The sequence below is a fragment of the Hemicordylus capensis genome, chromosome 2 (assembly GCF_027244095.1).
Source record: "Hemicordylus capensis ecotype Gifberg chromosome 2, rHemCap1.1.pri, whole genome shotgun sequence".
Taxonomy (NCBI): domain Eukaryota; kingdom Metazoa; phylum Chordata; class Lepidosauria; order Squamata; family Cordylidae; genus Hemicordylus; species Hemicordylus capensis.
This window is the reverse complement of record NC_069658.1, coordinates 359,622,107-359,636,246: the sequence shown is the minus strand read 5'-3', so window position 1 is coordinate 359,636,246 and position 14,140 is coordinate 359,622,107. Positions and strand designations below refer to the sequence as shown.

General features: G+C 42.4%; 1 protein-coding gene across 1 annotated transcript in view; it reads left to right on the top strand.

Moving 5' to 3' along the window:
* Window positions 1-8,333: 8,333 nt before the first annotated feature.
* PPP2R2B (protein phosphatase 2 regulatory subunit Bbeta) overlaps window positions 8,334-14,140 on the top strand; it is a 365,300-nt gene continuing 359,493 nt past the window's right edge. Inside the window, exons 1-2 of the mRNA XM_053294367.1 lie at window positions 8,334-8,358; window positions 8,505-8,582. Of these exons, the coding sequence (XP_053150342.1) occupies window positions 8,349-8,358; window positions 8,505-8,582 (88 nt within the window). The 5' untranslated portion in view covers window positions 8,334-8,348. The remainder of the gene's footprint in view (window positions 8,359-8,504; window positions 8,583-14,140) is intronic.

Below are 14,140 nucleotides of genomic sequence, written 5' to 3'. Positions count from 1 at the left end.
CCTGTCTGCCCGCCGCCACCTTTCTCTCCATCCACCCGCTGCCACCACCTTTCTCTCCCCCGCCCGCTGCCTGCTGCCTTTTTTCTCCCCCCGCCCGCTGCCTGCTGCCGCCTTTCTCTCTCCGCTGCCTTTCTCCGCCGCCGCCTTTCTCTCCCGCACCCACTGCCCGCCACCGCCTTTCTCTCCCCCACCCACTGCCCGTCACCGCCTTTCTCTCCCCCGCCCGCTGCCCGCCACCGCCTTTCTCTCCCCCGACCGCTGCCGCCTTTCTCTCCCCCCTCCTCCACCCGCTGGCCAGCCAGCGGCCACTGCCAGCACTTTCTTCCCCCTCTCCTCCTCAGTCCTCACTTCGGAACTCTCGCAGCCTGTCGCGAGAGTTCCGCCACCAAATCCTGGGCACACATGTCCCACTCACCCCCTCTGGTGCCAGGCCAGGGCCAGTCCTTCCCACTACCTCCCGCCTCCCAGCCCAGGCTGCAGCTGAGATGGCCCCTCCTCACAATGGCCCCCGGGCCAACGCCCAGCCAATCAGGCGCCTCCACTGGCCAAACAGAGCTCAGCCAATCAGGCATCTCCACCGGCCAAACAGAGCTCAGCCAATCAGGTGCCTCCATCGCCCGCACACATTGCCTTGCCACATCTCCATGCTGGCTGGCTAAGAGAATTAATTATAAAGATAGGTAATAACCAGCACCTTGTAATTTGCCCGGAAACATATTGGCAACCAGTGTAATTCTTTCAACACAGAGTGATATGTCTCTCCCAGATGATTCAGAGACCAACCTGGCTGCTGCATTCTGGACCAACTGCAGTTTCCGGACTACGTACAAAGGCAGCCCCACATAGAGCGCAATCCAGTAATCCAGCCAACCTAGAGGTTACAAGCATATGTAGCACCATTTTGAGATCATTCATCTCAAGAAACGGGCGCAGCTGGCATATCAGCTGACTATGCAGTGCTTGAGACTGGTTGTGATACACTATTATCATCAAGGGAAACAAAACTAAAATTTCCAAAGAGAAATAGGGTTTTCTCCCCTATCCCAAAGGGCTTAATATGGGAATGGGATAGAAACCATAGGGAACTATAGGCCTGTGGCCAATATTTCCTTCCTGGGCCAGGTGTTTAAGTGTGATGTGGCTGACCAGCTCCAGACACTCTTGGAGGAAACGGACTATCTAGATCCATTTCAATCAGGCTTCAGGCCCAGCTTTGAAACAGAAACTGTTTTATATGAGTGTGAGAGAGAGAGAGAGAGAGCACGCACTTTACAACAAAGAAGAAATTGGGGTGGGGGGAGAGATAAAAGAGAAAGGGGAGGGAGTGATGCCATTTGATGCTCTTCATCAGGCAGCAAAATGTAATGGGCCAGCATGGTGTGGATCTTCACATGACTATTTAGCTCCTGGGCCTTTCAACATCTTAAAAAAGCAGTGGCAGCTAGTGAATTTTGGAATTGATGTAGCTGAATGTGGGTGCATGTGGGTCCTGCATATAGGATTCTGTACTTTTAACAATAAATCCCTACACCTCTTTTCAAGGATAACAGCAAATATTTAAAAGTGTAATAAATCTCTGGGATAATATACTGCAGGGACATTGCTAAGTATTCAAAATATCCAGGCCCTGAGCCCACAGGTCATGGCTCAGGCTCCATCTTTCACTCCCCATGGTTGGAGGGTTTTTAATATTTATTTCTTGTGCCTCCACCATAACCCCCCGTCAGTTGTTTTTTTTTATTTTGCTGTAGCAAAGCCACCATGTGATCTTTTGTAATCTCCATTCTCCTCTATCCCCTTTCACTGTCACAACTATTGCCTCCTCCAAATCCTCATTTAAACCAGCAATAAATAAATAAATATATTATTATATATATTATCACAGAGAGAGAGAGAGAGAGAGAGAGAGAGAGAGAGATAACACTGAAGAGACCGCATAACACCACCTGTTCCTTCTGGGTTGCCAAGAGAGGCCACAACGTAGGGCTGACAACATTCTGTTGCCCCAGTATGAGACACCAGTGGCAGGTGGTGGTGGGGAGATGTCTGGGGCAAGGACATCTCAGGGGTGGGGCCATTCATAAAAACCAATTGGCTGCCATCTTGGCCATCTTAACCTTAATATATTTTAACCTGGTCCTTCCCACAAGAAATTCAGTGTGGTGTACATAGTTGTCCGGAAAGGCAGCAACAGGGAAGGCATTTAAGCTTTCCTACACATATTTTTAACCCTTTCCTTCCTGCAAGAAGCTTTGTGTGGTGTACACATTCCCTCAGAAAGGCAGCAAAGGGGTATCTTGCAGAGCGGGCGTTAAAGCCTTCCCCCACTTTCTTCCTGGGAGAAGCCAGCTGAGGCAAGCAGCAGACTCTCCCTCCCTCCTCCCTCTCTCCCACTTTCTTTCTCTGGTTCTGAAAAAGCCCTTTGCTGCTTAAACTTTCAAAACATCAAAGGGCTTTTCCAGAACCAAGCCGAGAGAGAGTCTACTGTTTGCCTCAGCCATCTTCTCCCAAGAGGAAAGCAGGGAAAGGCACTCATTGGCTGCCAGGTGGCTGGTGTGGGAATGATCCAGGCAGCTTGCAGGGGAGAGCTGTCGGGCAGTGGAAAGCTTTGGCCAGCTTCTTCCCTGCCCTTGCCAAACTGAGAAGAAGGGCCAAAGTGGGATCGCTCCCCATCCCGCTGCGCTCCACCCCACCTTTTAGCCTTACAACAACCCTATGGAAGGTGGGGAGCCAAAATACGGGGGAAATGGCATCCTGGATGGACAGCCACTTTCCCCTAGAAATACAGGGCTGCTGCTCCAAGAAAGTCCATAGCACCAGCACCCTGTCTCCTCTTTCCAGGTCTGCACATGCTGTAATAGAAAAAGGAAGGGATGGACAGATCTTCTCCTCATTTCCTCTTCTGCCTCCAGAGCGGAAGAGGAAATAGGAATAAGATGCTCTGTCCATTCCTGCCTCTTGTCCATTCCCCCCTCAGTGTGTACTGTGTGCAGGATTACAAACCAGAATATATGATTATGCCCCCAGCTGGTCTTAGTAAATGTATTTTCTGGGGACAATACAGATATGACATTCAAAAAATTAATTGTGTTTATGGTAACTGCTGCCAGGTTAGCTATAGCCAAACATGGGAAAAATCAAACCTTGTCAATGGACATCTGGTCCAAGAACCTATGGCATATCGCAATCTCATAAAAGCTAACCCATATTATACGGTCCCGTGCAAACTGGACTACAAATAATTCTTTTTATGTAAGTTGGTCAGAATGTATTTTTTGCACTAATAGGGGAAATTATGTTTGTTTTCCTACCACAGTCAATAGCAGAGTGTGGATGGCTTGATGAATTGTGATTTGTTGTATTATGTTTTGCTGTTTGTATTTGAATCAATATTGTTTAACGTTGTGAATTTGTTTTAATAAATTGTTTGTTTATTTATTAATTAAAAAAATTACAGTGTGTACTTGGAAGGAGGAGAACAGGTCAAAGATGGAAGAAGCAGTGAAATGGAATGCCTGCCTGCTAGACTGCAATTAAAAATTCCAGCCCAGTATATGCCCCCAGCCACTGCCACCTCCATATTTCATACAAGGGTGTGTGTGTGTGCTAGATACCTGGGACACATAGGAAAACATTCTGAGCACATGCCCCAAAGGCTAGGGCTAACAATGTCCACGATATACTGCATTTCAAGAAAGAACCCCAGCTCAATACCCACACCCATTTTCAGGTGGGCTAGGAATATATGAGACCTGTTAAACACAGAACTTTAGAAGAATGTTTCCATATATTCCAGAAGAATGTGGCCAATATGATCTGGAAACCATTCTAAACACGTCTTGCTTAAGCCAGTTTAGATCTATTGGTAATAACAGGAAATGTGTTAGTCTAACTGTGCCAGCTTGAAGGGTTTGTCGGTAGCACTAGCAGAGTCAGTCTTTATAATGTATGTGAGAAACTCTTCAGAACACAAGCCAATGACCTCAACCCTCTGTATGAATCAGCAGAGGATTCCAATAACAAGGCAAAGGATTCCAATAGTTAAACATAAACGCAAAATAAACAGTTAATTCAGAAATGAAAAGAAAATATTCTAGTTTACTCTTCACAGATACATGTCAAATAGGTGGGTGGAATTTGAGTGACGTAGAACAGATCAGAGCTAATTGTAATTAATAGCTCAGCAAATGCAATTACAAAGGCTGCAAGTTTTGATAAACTTAATAATAGGTTATTTATTTATTATTTATTTATTTGATTTCTATATCGCCCTTCCAAAAGTGGCTCAGGCCAGTTAATCAACTAAAGCCAGCATGGTGTAGTGGTCAGAATGCCGGACTAGGACCGGGGAGGCCCGAGTTCAGAATCCCCATTCAGCCATGATACTAGCTGGGTGACTCTGGGCCAATCACTTATCTCTCAGCCTAACCTACTTCACAGGGTTGTTGTGAGGAGAAACTTAAGTATGTAGTACACCGCTCTGGGCTCCTTGGAGGAAGAGCGGGTTATAAAATGTAATTTTTTTAAAAAAGTAAATAAATAAAGTTTTAGCTGATTAATTAGTTGGAGCCAATTTTAATAAAAAGGAAAGATTTAAATGATGCATACATTTTTAATGCTATTTTGGTTCAGGTGTATTACTGCAATGTGGAAATTCAAATAGTATATTAAAGATGTCTCCTTATGAAGGAGTGTTTTGGTTATTAAGTTTTAACCAATGTTATTTTCCCATCAGCAACAGAATCAGCTCTGCAGGCGTTTTGGTGAAATGCAAATTTATTTACATTTAATTGATTAACTAATCAGTTAAAAAGCAGGTGCTTAGTCAACTGGAAGTTCTTCAATCTGTTGATAGCCCTAATAATTAATGAGATGTAACCAAGAAAGTGGAACTGCCTCAGTAAACTAGTGGAAGCTAACTGTGTGTAATCTGAAATATTTGTCTGCTGGATACCTGGATACATTTGTCATCAGCAAATCTGTGCAGTATTCTTATACAGAATGCAAAAACAGCTGTTATGAATCCAAGTCCAGCAAACTTGCAGAAGGGTTGCACATTGCTTCCCAGCACAAGCTTTTTCTCTTCTCTCTTTCTCTTGTCATGCTAAGTGTGGTGTTAAACGTCATTTCATTGTAAGCATTTTCATGTATTTGATCATTCCAAATACAGTAGTACCTTTTCCCTCATTTTTTTAGTAACTTACCCAGTCAAGTAGCTGAAGTTTAACGTTGTGTATAGCTTTCATTTAGCGAGAGTAATCGTCTTTGGAGTATAGTCCAGAGACTATAAGCTGTGTCAAGCTTAAAGGCTCCATAGCAATGAGACTATGCAATTCTTGCTAAATGAAAGCTATGCACAACATTAAATCATAGCTACTTGGTTGGACAAATCACCTAGCACTAGTGTTTTATTTATTTGCATGTTGTGAACAAGGAAAAATCTATCTGAAGCTCTTAAAACCAGTAAAGAGCCATCATTCTAAGGCAAATTTAAAATATTTAAAATCTTTTTTTATTGAATCCTTGGAGGGCACAAATTATGATCAAATATAGTTCTCCATAAAGATGTTTAATGTTGCTCATCTAAGCTCCAACAGTGAATCTTTGATTTCTGAACACTTTAGCCCATTCAAATTGGAGATATAGGATTCAGAATTCCCCTCCATAAAATTCAATTTCCCTTTTAAAACTATTGATCAGTCAGAAACTGTTTATTGTCTCACTCACAAAATGCCAAGGAATAAACAGTTAATTAAAAAATATGCCAAGAAAATGTGCCATGGTGAGCATGGGGAGGTCCAATTCTCTTCAAACGGAAAGCAAGATAAAATGTAGGCCACTTTGAAATATGTGACTTCTCAAATAAGTGATATAGGGAAACCATATCATTTTCAAAACTGGGTAATTTAGCTAATCTTTTATAAATTTAGAAGCACTTGTTCATGTGTTAAAGGCATATTTTCCTTCAATAATAAAAACAAAACGAGATAAGAAGGAGTAGAGTTGATAAAGAAAATGTGCACTTCTTACATTCTGGAGTTTAGGAACTTGTGTGCCAACCTTTAAGTTGCATGTATACACTTAACATTGTAGACATTGTCTTGATGGAGCAGACCAAAGATCCATCCTCAACAACACCCCGTCTCCAACAGTCACCAGCCTTCTCCTGATGTTTGTCCTCACATAACTAGATATGCAAGGGCATAGTCACCTTTGAGTGTTGCGGGGAGGGGAATGTCTGGGGGAAGCACGGGTGTTGAGAGGGTGCCAGCAGCCTTTCCTAACCCACTGCACTGGGTGCTCAGCCCCAATTCGTGCCAGCCACTCTCCGATGTAACTGAGCTGTCATGGTCACAGCTGTTCAGTGAGGTGAGAACAGGTGCCCCCTTAACTCCAACCTGTTCTCATTGTCACTGGGGCAGCCCTGCTTCATTGAGCTGACACAGTTGTGCCAACTTGGTGATGTCATCAGGCCATGTTGACTTAAGTCAGGTGTGGCCATCAAGGTAGGCAGATGGTGAAGGCAGGCAGGTGGCAAAGGTGGACAACAGGTGGATGGTGAGGCAGGTGGTGAAAGCAGGCAGGGGGAGCCAACTTTAAATCTTGTCCCAGGGCCTTCTCCAAGCTTGCTATGCCCCTGGAGATATGTTGCCATTTCACAAGTTACACATCACATGTAGAAGTTAATAGAGCATGTACTTTTTGTTTGTTCTGAATCTACTACCCATTAATTACTTTGGTTGCCTCTCCACCCACCTCACAACTGCTAGTGCTGAGAGAGAGAGAGAGAGAGAGATATGAATTGTTCTGTTAACTTAAAGGTGTTTCAGACTGATTCACTCATATCCATATTAAAATGATATTTCCACATAACCCAGAAGGTCCAAATAAATATAAATGTGCTACATAAATAATCCAAACTCTGGTAATACCTTTATCAGGTATTAGGTATTTTATTAAGACCAACTAAAATAATCCAACATCTTAAGCGAACTATTGAGTTCCCTGCAATTTTTCATCAGACTGGATATAAAGCAAAGCAAAAACCAAAAACAAAGTGGGGGTAGCTGAGCATGGTATAATAGTTTTAATAGTCTGCAGTTTACAACAATCTTCAGAGGAACTCTTGGAGGAATTAACACACCCATGTTGATGAGCCTCACTAGGTGCTAGACATTGATCTCAGGCTGCACCCAGGGTTTTTGAAATGAAGAAGAGACAAGAATGACTGTTCTCCCATCTTTAGAAAATATAGAACCAGCAGTTCTTCTGTTGCACCCACAGTGCTAATTAAAGCACACAGGCCCCCTTGTAAGGCAGGGCATAAAAGCAAAAAAGAAACATAGTAGTCTTTATATTAGTAAATCTGCAGATTAATTTTGGCTGGTGCACTACAGATCGTCAATAGAAGCCAAACTGGCTGTATTTTTTAGTATCAGTATGTAGTATTACCACTCTGGCTACCAGCTATTTTTATGTAAATACATGATTTCTGCCTCAAAATGTGGGATAAAACAAGTACTCCCAAAGGATTAAGTTGTTTAAAAGTTTCCTAGAAAACTTAAATGCTGTATGCTTGTTTTTATTGTCCCTTCCTACATATATATCCTTCCACCTCCATGGAATACTGCCTGGTAAGTATGAGACTCCCCGTAAGAGCTAAGATACCCCTTTGCCATGTTGTGATGCCCCACATACAGTATTTGGCTGTACTAGTGTAGGTGCCAGTTATACAGCATCACCTACACTTCCCAGCCCTCATGGGCAAAGCTGGAATATGTCATGTAAGTATGTACAGTATATGTCATTTTGCCTAACTTAATATCCTTTAAGAGCCTGTTTGGATCAGAATGGACCATATTACAATTTGAAAACAAACAAAAAGATCAGTCCCTGACTCACTGTTTATGGTTTTCAGGGTGGTGAAGGGACAAAAGCTAGAAGGGAAAAGGGAGAGGCAAGGGTCACATGTCGCAGAGGGAGGGGATAGATGATGATCTTTCAAATGCAATGTTAGTTTAATTCTGTAAAGATAATTCAGTTGTTAATTCAACACAGAAGAATGTTATTTTGTTGCACTTTTCAAAAAGAACTCTCAGAAAGACGGAACAGACAAGATTGTCTGTGCATTAGTATTCTGATGAAGAGAGGCTGTGATAAAGAATGTGACTGCAGGCCTCCTGACTCCTAGATGATGCTGCCAATGATGTATTGGGAGCTGACTCCGATTGCACCATTTTCGAAATAGCCTCAGATGGCACACAGAAAACAGACAGAGGCGCAATTCACAATGTGGGCATAATGTTTCCACTTTCCCAGGAGGCTCAGCTATCACTTTGCATTGCAGAATGATTCCAGGTGAGTTCACAGTTTTCCTTCATTCTATTCAGAGTGAGGCAGTGATTGTACATGTGTATTTTTTTTTAAAAAGACACAACCTGAACATCCGGCTAATTTTATCTCTTTTTTATTTTTATTTTGGGTGGACATGTGTTTGCCTGCAGGATTTGAGAACCTTATGCAAGATGTACTGTGGTGCTTCAGTCAAGTGAAAGGAACTATTGACATAGGGGTCACCGAAGGTGGGTTTCCTATTCCTTTTGCTCCTGGAATGAAAGAGAACTTGTTTTCCTGTACCAATTGCCCAGTCAATTATGCTTTGTTTCTGTTGTTCACATGCCGATAACTTACTTTGCAAACAGAAGCATGGATATATTTATTCTTTGTGGTGTTTTTCAAGGAGGTCACTCAATTATGCCTAAAATGTGAGCACTATGAACCTTTCTGTATTTGCAGCTTTTTTGCACATTAATAATTATAATTCAGTGCATTTATAACTAAAGCAGAAATAGTACCCTCATTTGGGAGGGGGAGTGGAATAATTTCCTACTGTTTACTTATGAAGACTGTACTAACATATTATCTGTTGCACTTGCATGGCATACATTTTATTACATTTCTTCATAAGGTGTCTATTAAGATATTTGGTTGTGGTTTGTTTGGTGGTGTTTGTCCCACTGGCTTGTTTGGTGGTGACCCAAAACTGGGTCTTCTCTAGGGTTGCCCCAGGGCTCTGGAACACTCTTCCAAACAAAACCAGAACCTTCCCATCTCTGGTTGTGTTTTAAGAAACATCTGAAAATGCACCTATTTTATCAGGCTTTTTAGTTCTTAATGCTTTAAAGTTTTATTGATAATAATTTTACATTGTTTTACATGATCTAATGTTTGAATTGTTTGTGTTTTTAATCTGTACACTGCCCTGAGATTTGTATATGTAGCAGTATATAGACGCATAAAATAAAATAAAATAAAATAAAATAAAATAAAATAAAATAAAAAGTGCTTCAGAGTAACAGGCATAAAAGCACTCAATAAATCTTTGTGCCTAAGTGATCTGGTACCTTTCTCCAAGATCAGTTGTGCCCCTTTGTGTGATATTCCTGGAATTCCCTTTCCAGTGACAATATGCAATTTACTATTACTAGAATCGGGCACAGATTGTAGTGGGATAATTATGCTGCTCGTTGCAACGGGCTAAATATATGTTCCCAAACTGGATAAAGCTTCTAGCAACTAAAGAAGCCTTCCCTGGACCCCTTAGCAATGGACAGCTAGAGGCCGATCTCCAATCTCCCTTGGTTGGGCAAGGTGATTGAGAGGGTGGTGGCCAACCAGCTCCAGGCAGTCTTGGAGGAAACTGATTATCTAGACGCATTTCAAACTGGCTTTAGAGCTGGCTATGGGGTTGAGACAGCCTTGGTCGGCCTGATGGATGACCTTTACTGGGGAATTGACAGAGGGAGTGTGACTCTGCTGGTTCTTTTGGATCTCTCAGCGGCGTTCAATACCATCGACCATGGTATCCTTCTGGATCACCTGGGGGAGTTTGGGATAGGGGTCACTGCTTTGTAGTGGTTCTGTTCCTATCTCTCAGGTAGATTCCAGATGGTGGAGCTTGGTGACAGTTGCTCCTCAAAACAGGAGCTGTTATATGGAGTCCCTCAGGGCTCCATTCTGTCACCAATGCTTTTTAACATCTACATGAAACCACTGGGTGAGGTCATCAGGAGGTTTGGTGCTGGGTGTTATCAGTATGCTGATGACACCCAAATCTACTTCTCCTTTTCATCTTCAGGAAATGTCACTTATTCTCTAAATGCCTGCCTACAGGCAGTAATGGGCTAGATGAGGGATAACAAATTGAAGCTGAATCCAAGCAAGACGGAGGTGCTCATTGTGAGGGCTCAGAATCTAAGGGGTGAGTTAGATCTTCTTGTGCTGGATGGGGTTACACTCCCCCAGAAGGAGCAGGTGCGCAGCTTGGGAGTACTCCTGGACCCAGGCCTCACCCTGGTATCTCAAGTGGAGGCCATGACCAGGAGTGCTTTCTATCAGCTTTGGCTGATTCGACAGCTGCGCCCATTCCTCAAAGAGGATTACCTCAAAACAGTGGTGCATCAGCTGGTAACCTCCCAGCTTGACTATTGCAATGTGCTCTACGTGGGGCTGCCACTTTTTAAAAGTGTTTTTAAGGTTAGGGGGCTGACGTGGTCAAGGATGGAGAGCAAATTTTTTTGGGGGGGGTTCTCTTTCCTCCCACCATTAGAAATAGATCTCTTGTAACATTTGGCTTATTTTAGAGGCACGTTCTTACTCTGAGTCTTCTAAAGTGTAAGCCTGTATGCATGCTTGTTTTGAAGCTTACCTTACTTCTTTCAGCTCTACAGACAGAAAAAAATATCTAGCACTGGCTAAAGAGAGCACAATTATTTGCTTAATTACTGATAGTCACCTTAAGTGGTGCAGCAGAAAAATGCTTGACGAACAAGCAGAAGGTTGTCAGAAGATGCTGAAAGGCATCATCTCATACTGCACGGGAGAAGGCAATGGTAAACCCATCCTGCATTCTACCAAAGAAAACCACAGGGCTCTGTGGGCGTCAGGAGTCGAAATCGACTTTACTTTACTTTATACACACTTACCTGAATTCAGTGAGACTTTCTTCTAAGTCAACGTTCATAGGATTAGCCAGAATATAAGTCTGAAGTATTTTACAAGGTGAGGACAGGCTAAATGGGTCTAATATGAAATAAAATGTAAATTCAAAAGGGATCCAAACTGTACTGAAAACTATATTCTATTGTTTGATAATAAGGAATAGAAGAAGAATGAGAAGCTCACTATTCAGGACTCAGTTTATCAGCTTCAATGCTATGTCTTTCTCTTTTACACACATTAGTGGTCATTCAGTTCAGTTCAGCTCCTCCCTCTCTTCAGTTCTCCTCTCTCTCTCAACTCTAGAGGGGGTTTAAAGTACAGGCAAGACTTTGCAGTTGGCTGCTGAGTACTAAAGAAAAGACTGCACCAACTTTTGAGAGCTAGAGCTGTCATTCTTCAGGATTCAACTCCTCCTCAGAGTCTCTAGAAATGAAATCTCCACCTGGGTGGGTAGAATAATCATATCTCTAGTGCACATACACATAAATAGATGCACAACACTCTGTTGTGTTACATGTGGGTGATATGCTACAACATTTCTAAACTTCATTATGATCCTTTTGAAAGATCCTAAGATTTAGGATGCATGTGGCAGATGTAACCTAGTCCTCAGTAATGTGTAATAGTGGGTGAAGTGCTTGGGTTGTCATCTTTAGTACGAGAATTGGTTGTATCCCTATTTCCATCTGCAAAATGCTGGGGCATATGGGCTTGACTCATCTGCTTTGGTAATCTGGAACCATGTGCATGCACTTTATTACCTGCTTTCCGTATTTGACATGGATGACATCAGAATTGTACACCACGCCACCTAAGTTGTTTGGCCACACCTCCTACACATCATCATCATCATCATCATCATCATCATCATCATCATCATTATTATTATTATTATTTCTTGTTTATACAGTCAGACAGGTGTTGTTGACTGGTTTGTTTTATCCAGACATCAAGTCCTTCCCAAGGACCTGGGATGGCTGAATTTTATTGTCAATTGTTATAGATATCGTTGCAGAATATAGGCTGTTCCCAGTAAAGCTGCTTTTTGTAATTGGCTGGTAGTGATTTCTGTGGCCACTATGGTGTTGAGGTGCTCTTCAAGGTCTTTTGGAACTGCACCCAGGGCGCCAATTACCACTGGGATTATTTTGGTCTTTTTCTGCCACAGCCTTTCAATTTCAATCTGTAGATCTTTGTATTTGGTGATTTTTTCTATTTCTTTTTCTTCTATTCTGCTATCCCCTGGTATTGCTATGTCGATTATTTTAACTTGTTTTTCTTTCTTCTCGACTACAGTTATATCTGGTGTATTGTGTGGCAGATGTTTGTTTGTAGTCGGAAGTCCCATAATATTTTTACATCTTCATTTTCTTCAAGATTTTCAATTTTATGGTCCCACCAATTTTTGGCTACAGGTAGCTTGTATTTTTTGCAGATGTTCCAGTGTATCATTCCTGCTACCTTGTCATGCCTTTGTTTGTAGTCAGTCTGTGCGATCTTTTTACAACAGCTGATTAGGTGGTCCACGGTTTCATCTGCTTCTTTACAAAGGCAGCACTTGCTGTTTGTTGTGGATTTTTTGACTTTTGCTCTCATTGAATTTTATTTTTTTACATTTTATATCCCGCTTTTCCTCCAAGGAGCCCAGAGCGGTGTACTACATACTTGAGTTTCTCTTTCACAACAACCCTGTGAAGTAGGTTAGGCTGAGAGAGAGTGACTGGCTCAGAGTCATCCAGCTAGTTTCATGGCTGAATGGGGATTTGAACTCGGGTCTCCCCGGTCCCAGTCCGGCACTCTAGCCACTATACTATGCTGGCATTTGTTCTTAGTGCCTGTTCTTATGCAGTGTACTGCATACTTAGATTTCTCTTCACAACAACAACCCTGTGAAGTAGGTTAGGCTGAGAGAGAGTGACTGGCTCAGAGTCACCCAGCTAGTTTCATGGCTGAATGGGGATTTGAACTCGGGTCTCCCCGGTCCCAGTCCAGCACTCTAGCCACTATACTATGCTGGCATTTGTTCTTAGTGCCTGTTCTTGTGCAGCCAGTATTAAACCCTCTGTTTCTTTCTTCAAGTTGCCATTCTTAAGCCATTGCCAGGTCTTGGTGATGTCTGATTTTCCACTTATATTGTGCAAATATTGACCATGCAGTGGCTTATGTTTCCATTTTTCTGCTCGCTTCTTGACTTGTTCTTTCCTGTAGACCTGCTTTGTTTCATTATGTGTTGAATAGTTTCTCATTCTTGACCATTTGAAGTGCATCTTCTTCACTGTCCTTTATGTATTCTTCAAGGCCTCTTCTCTCCTCCTCTACTGTTTGATGGACTTGCAGCATTCCTCTTCCACCTGCGCTGCAAGGGAGGTAGAGCCTGTCTACATCACTGCGGGGGTGCAGAGCATGATTGATGGTCATTATTTCCTGGTCCTATGATCTAGCGTCTCTAGCTCTGCCTGGGTCCAGTCGATTATTCCTGCAGTGTATCTGATAACAGGTATAGCCCAGGTGTTTATGGCTTGTATGGTGTTCCCGCCATTGAGTTTGGACTTGAGGATTTTTCTAACTCTCCGGATGTATTCACTTCCTATTTTTCTTTTAACTTCAGTGTGTGCAATGTTATCAGCCTGGAGAATGCCCAAATATTTGTAATGTTCTTTCTCTTCCAGGTTCTTGATGTTGCGTCCGTTGGGCAGATCTATTCCTTCTGTTTTTGTTATTTTTCCTCTGTTCATTATTAATGCAGCACACTTGTCTAGTCCAAACTCCATTGCTATATCGCTACTGAATATACGGACAGTGTTTAGCAGTGATTCAGTTTCTGACTGGGACTTTCCATACAACTTCAGATCATCCATTATACAGCAGATGGTTTTTTTACTCAGTGTTTTAGATGTTTGGTATCCGAGGCCTGTTTTGTTGAGTATTTGTGAAAGTGGGGTCATGGTGATTACAAACAACAGAGGGGATAGTGAGTCCCCTTGGAAAATGCCTCTTCTAATGCTAACCTGTCCAAGTGTCTCGCTATTAATTGTTAACTGTGTACTCCACATGCTCATTGCTTTTTTTAAAAATATCTGAATGTTTTTGCTGACACCAGTTGTTTCTAAACATTTTGGTATCCATGTGTGAGGCAATG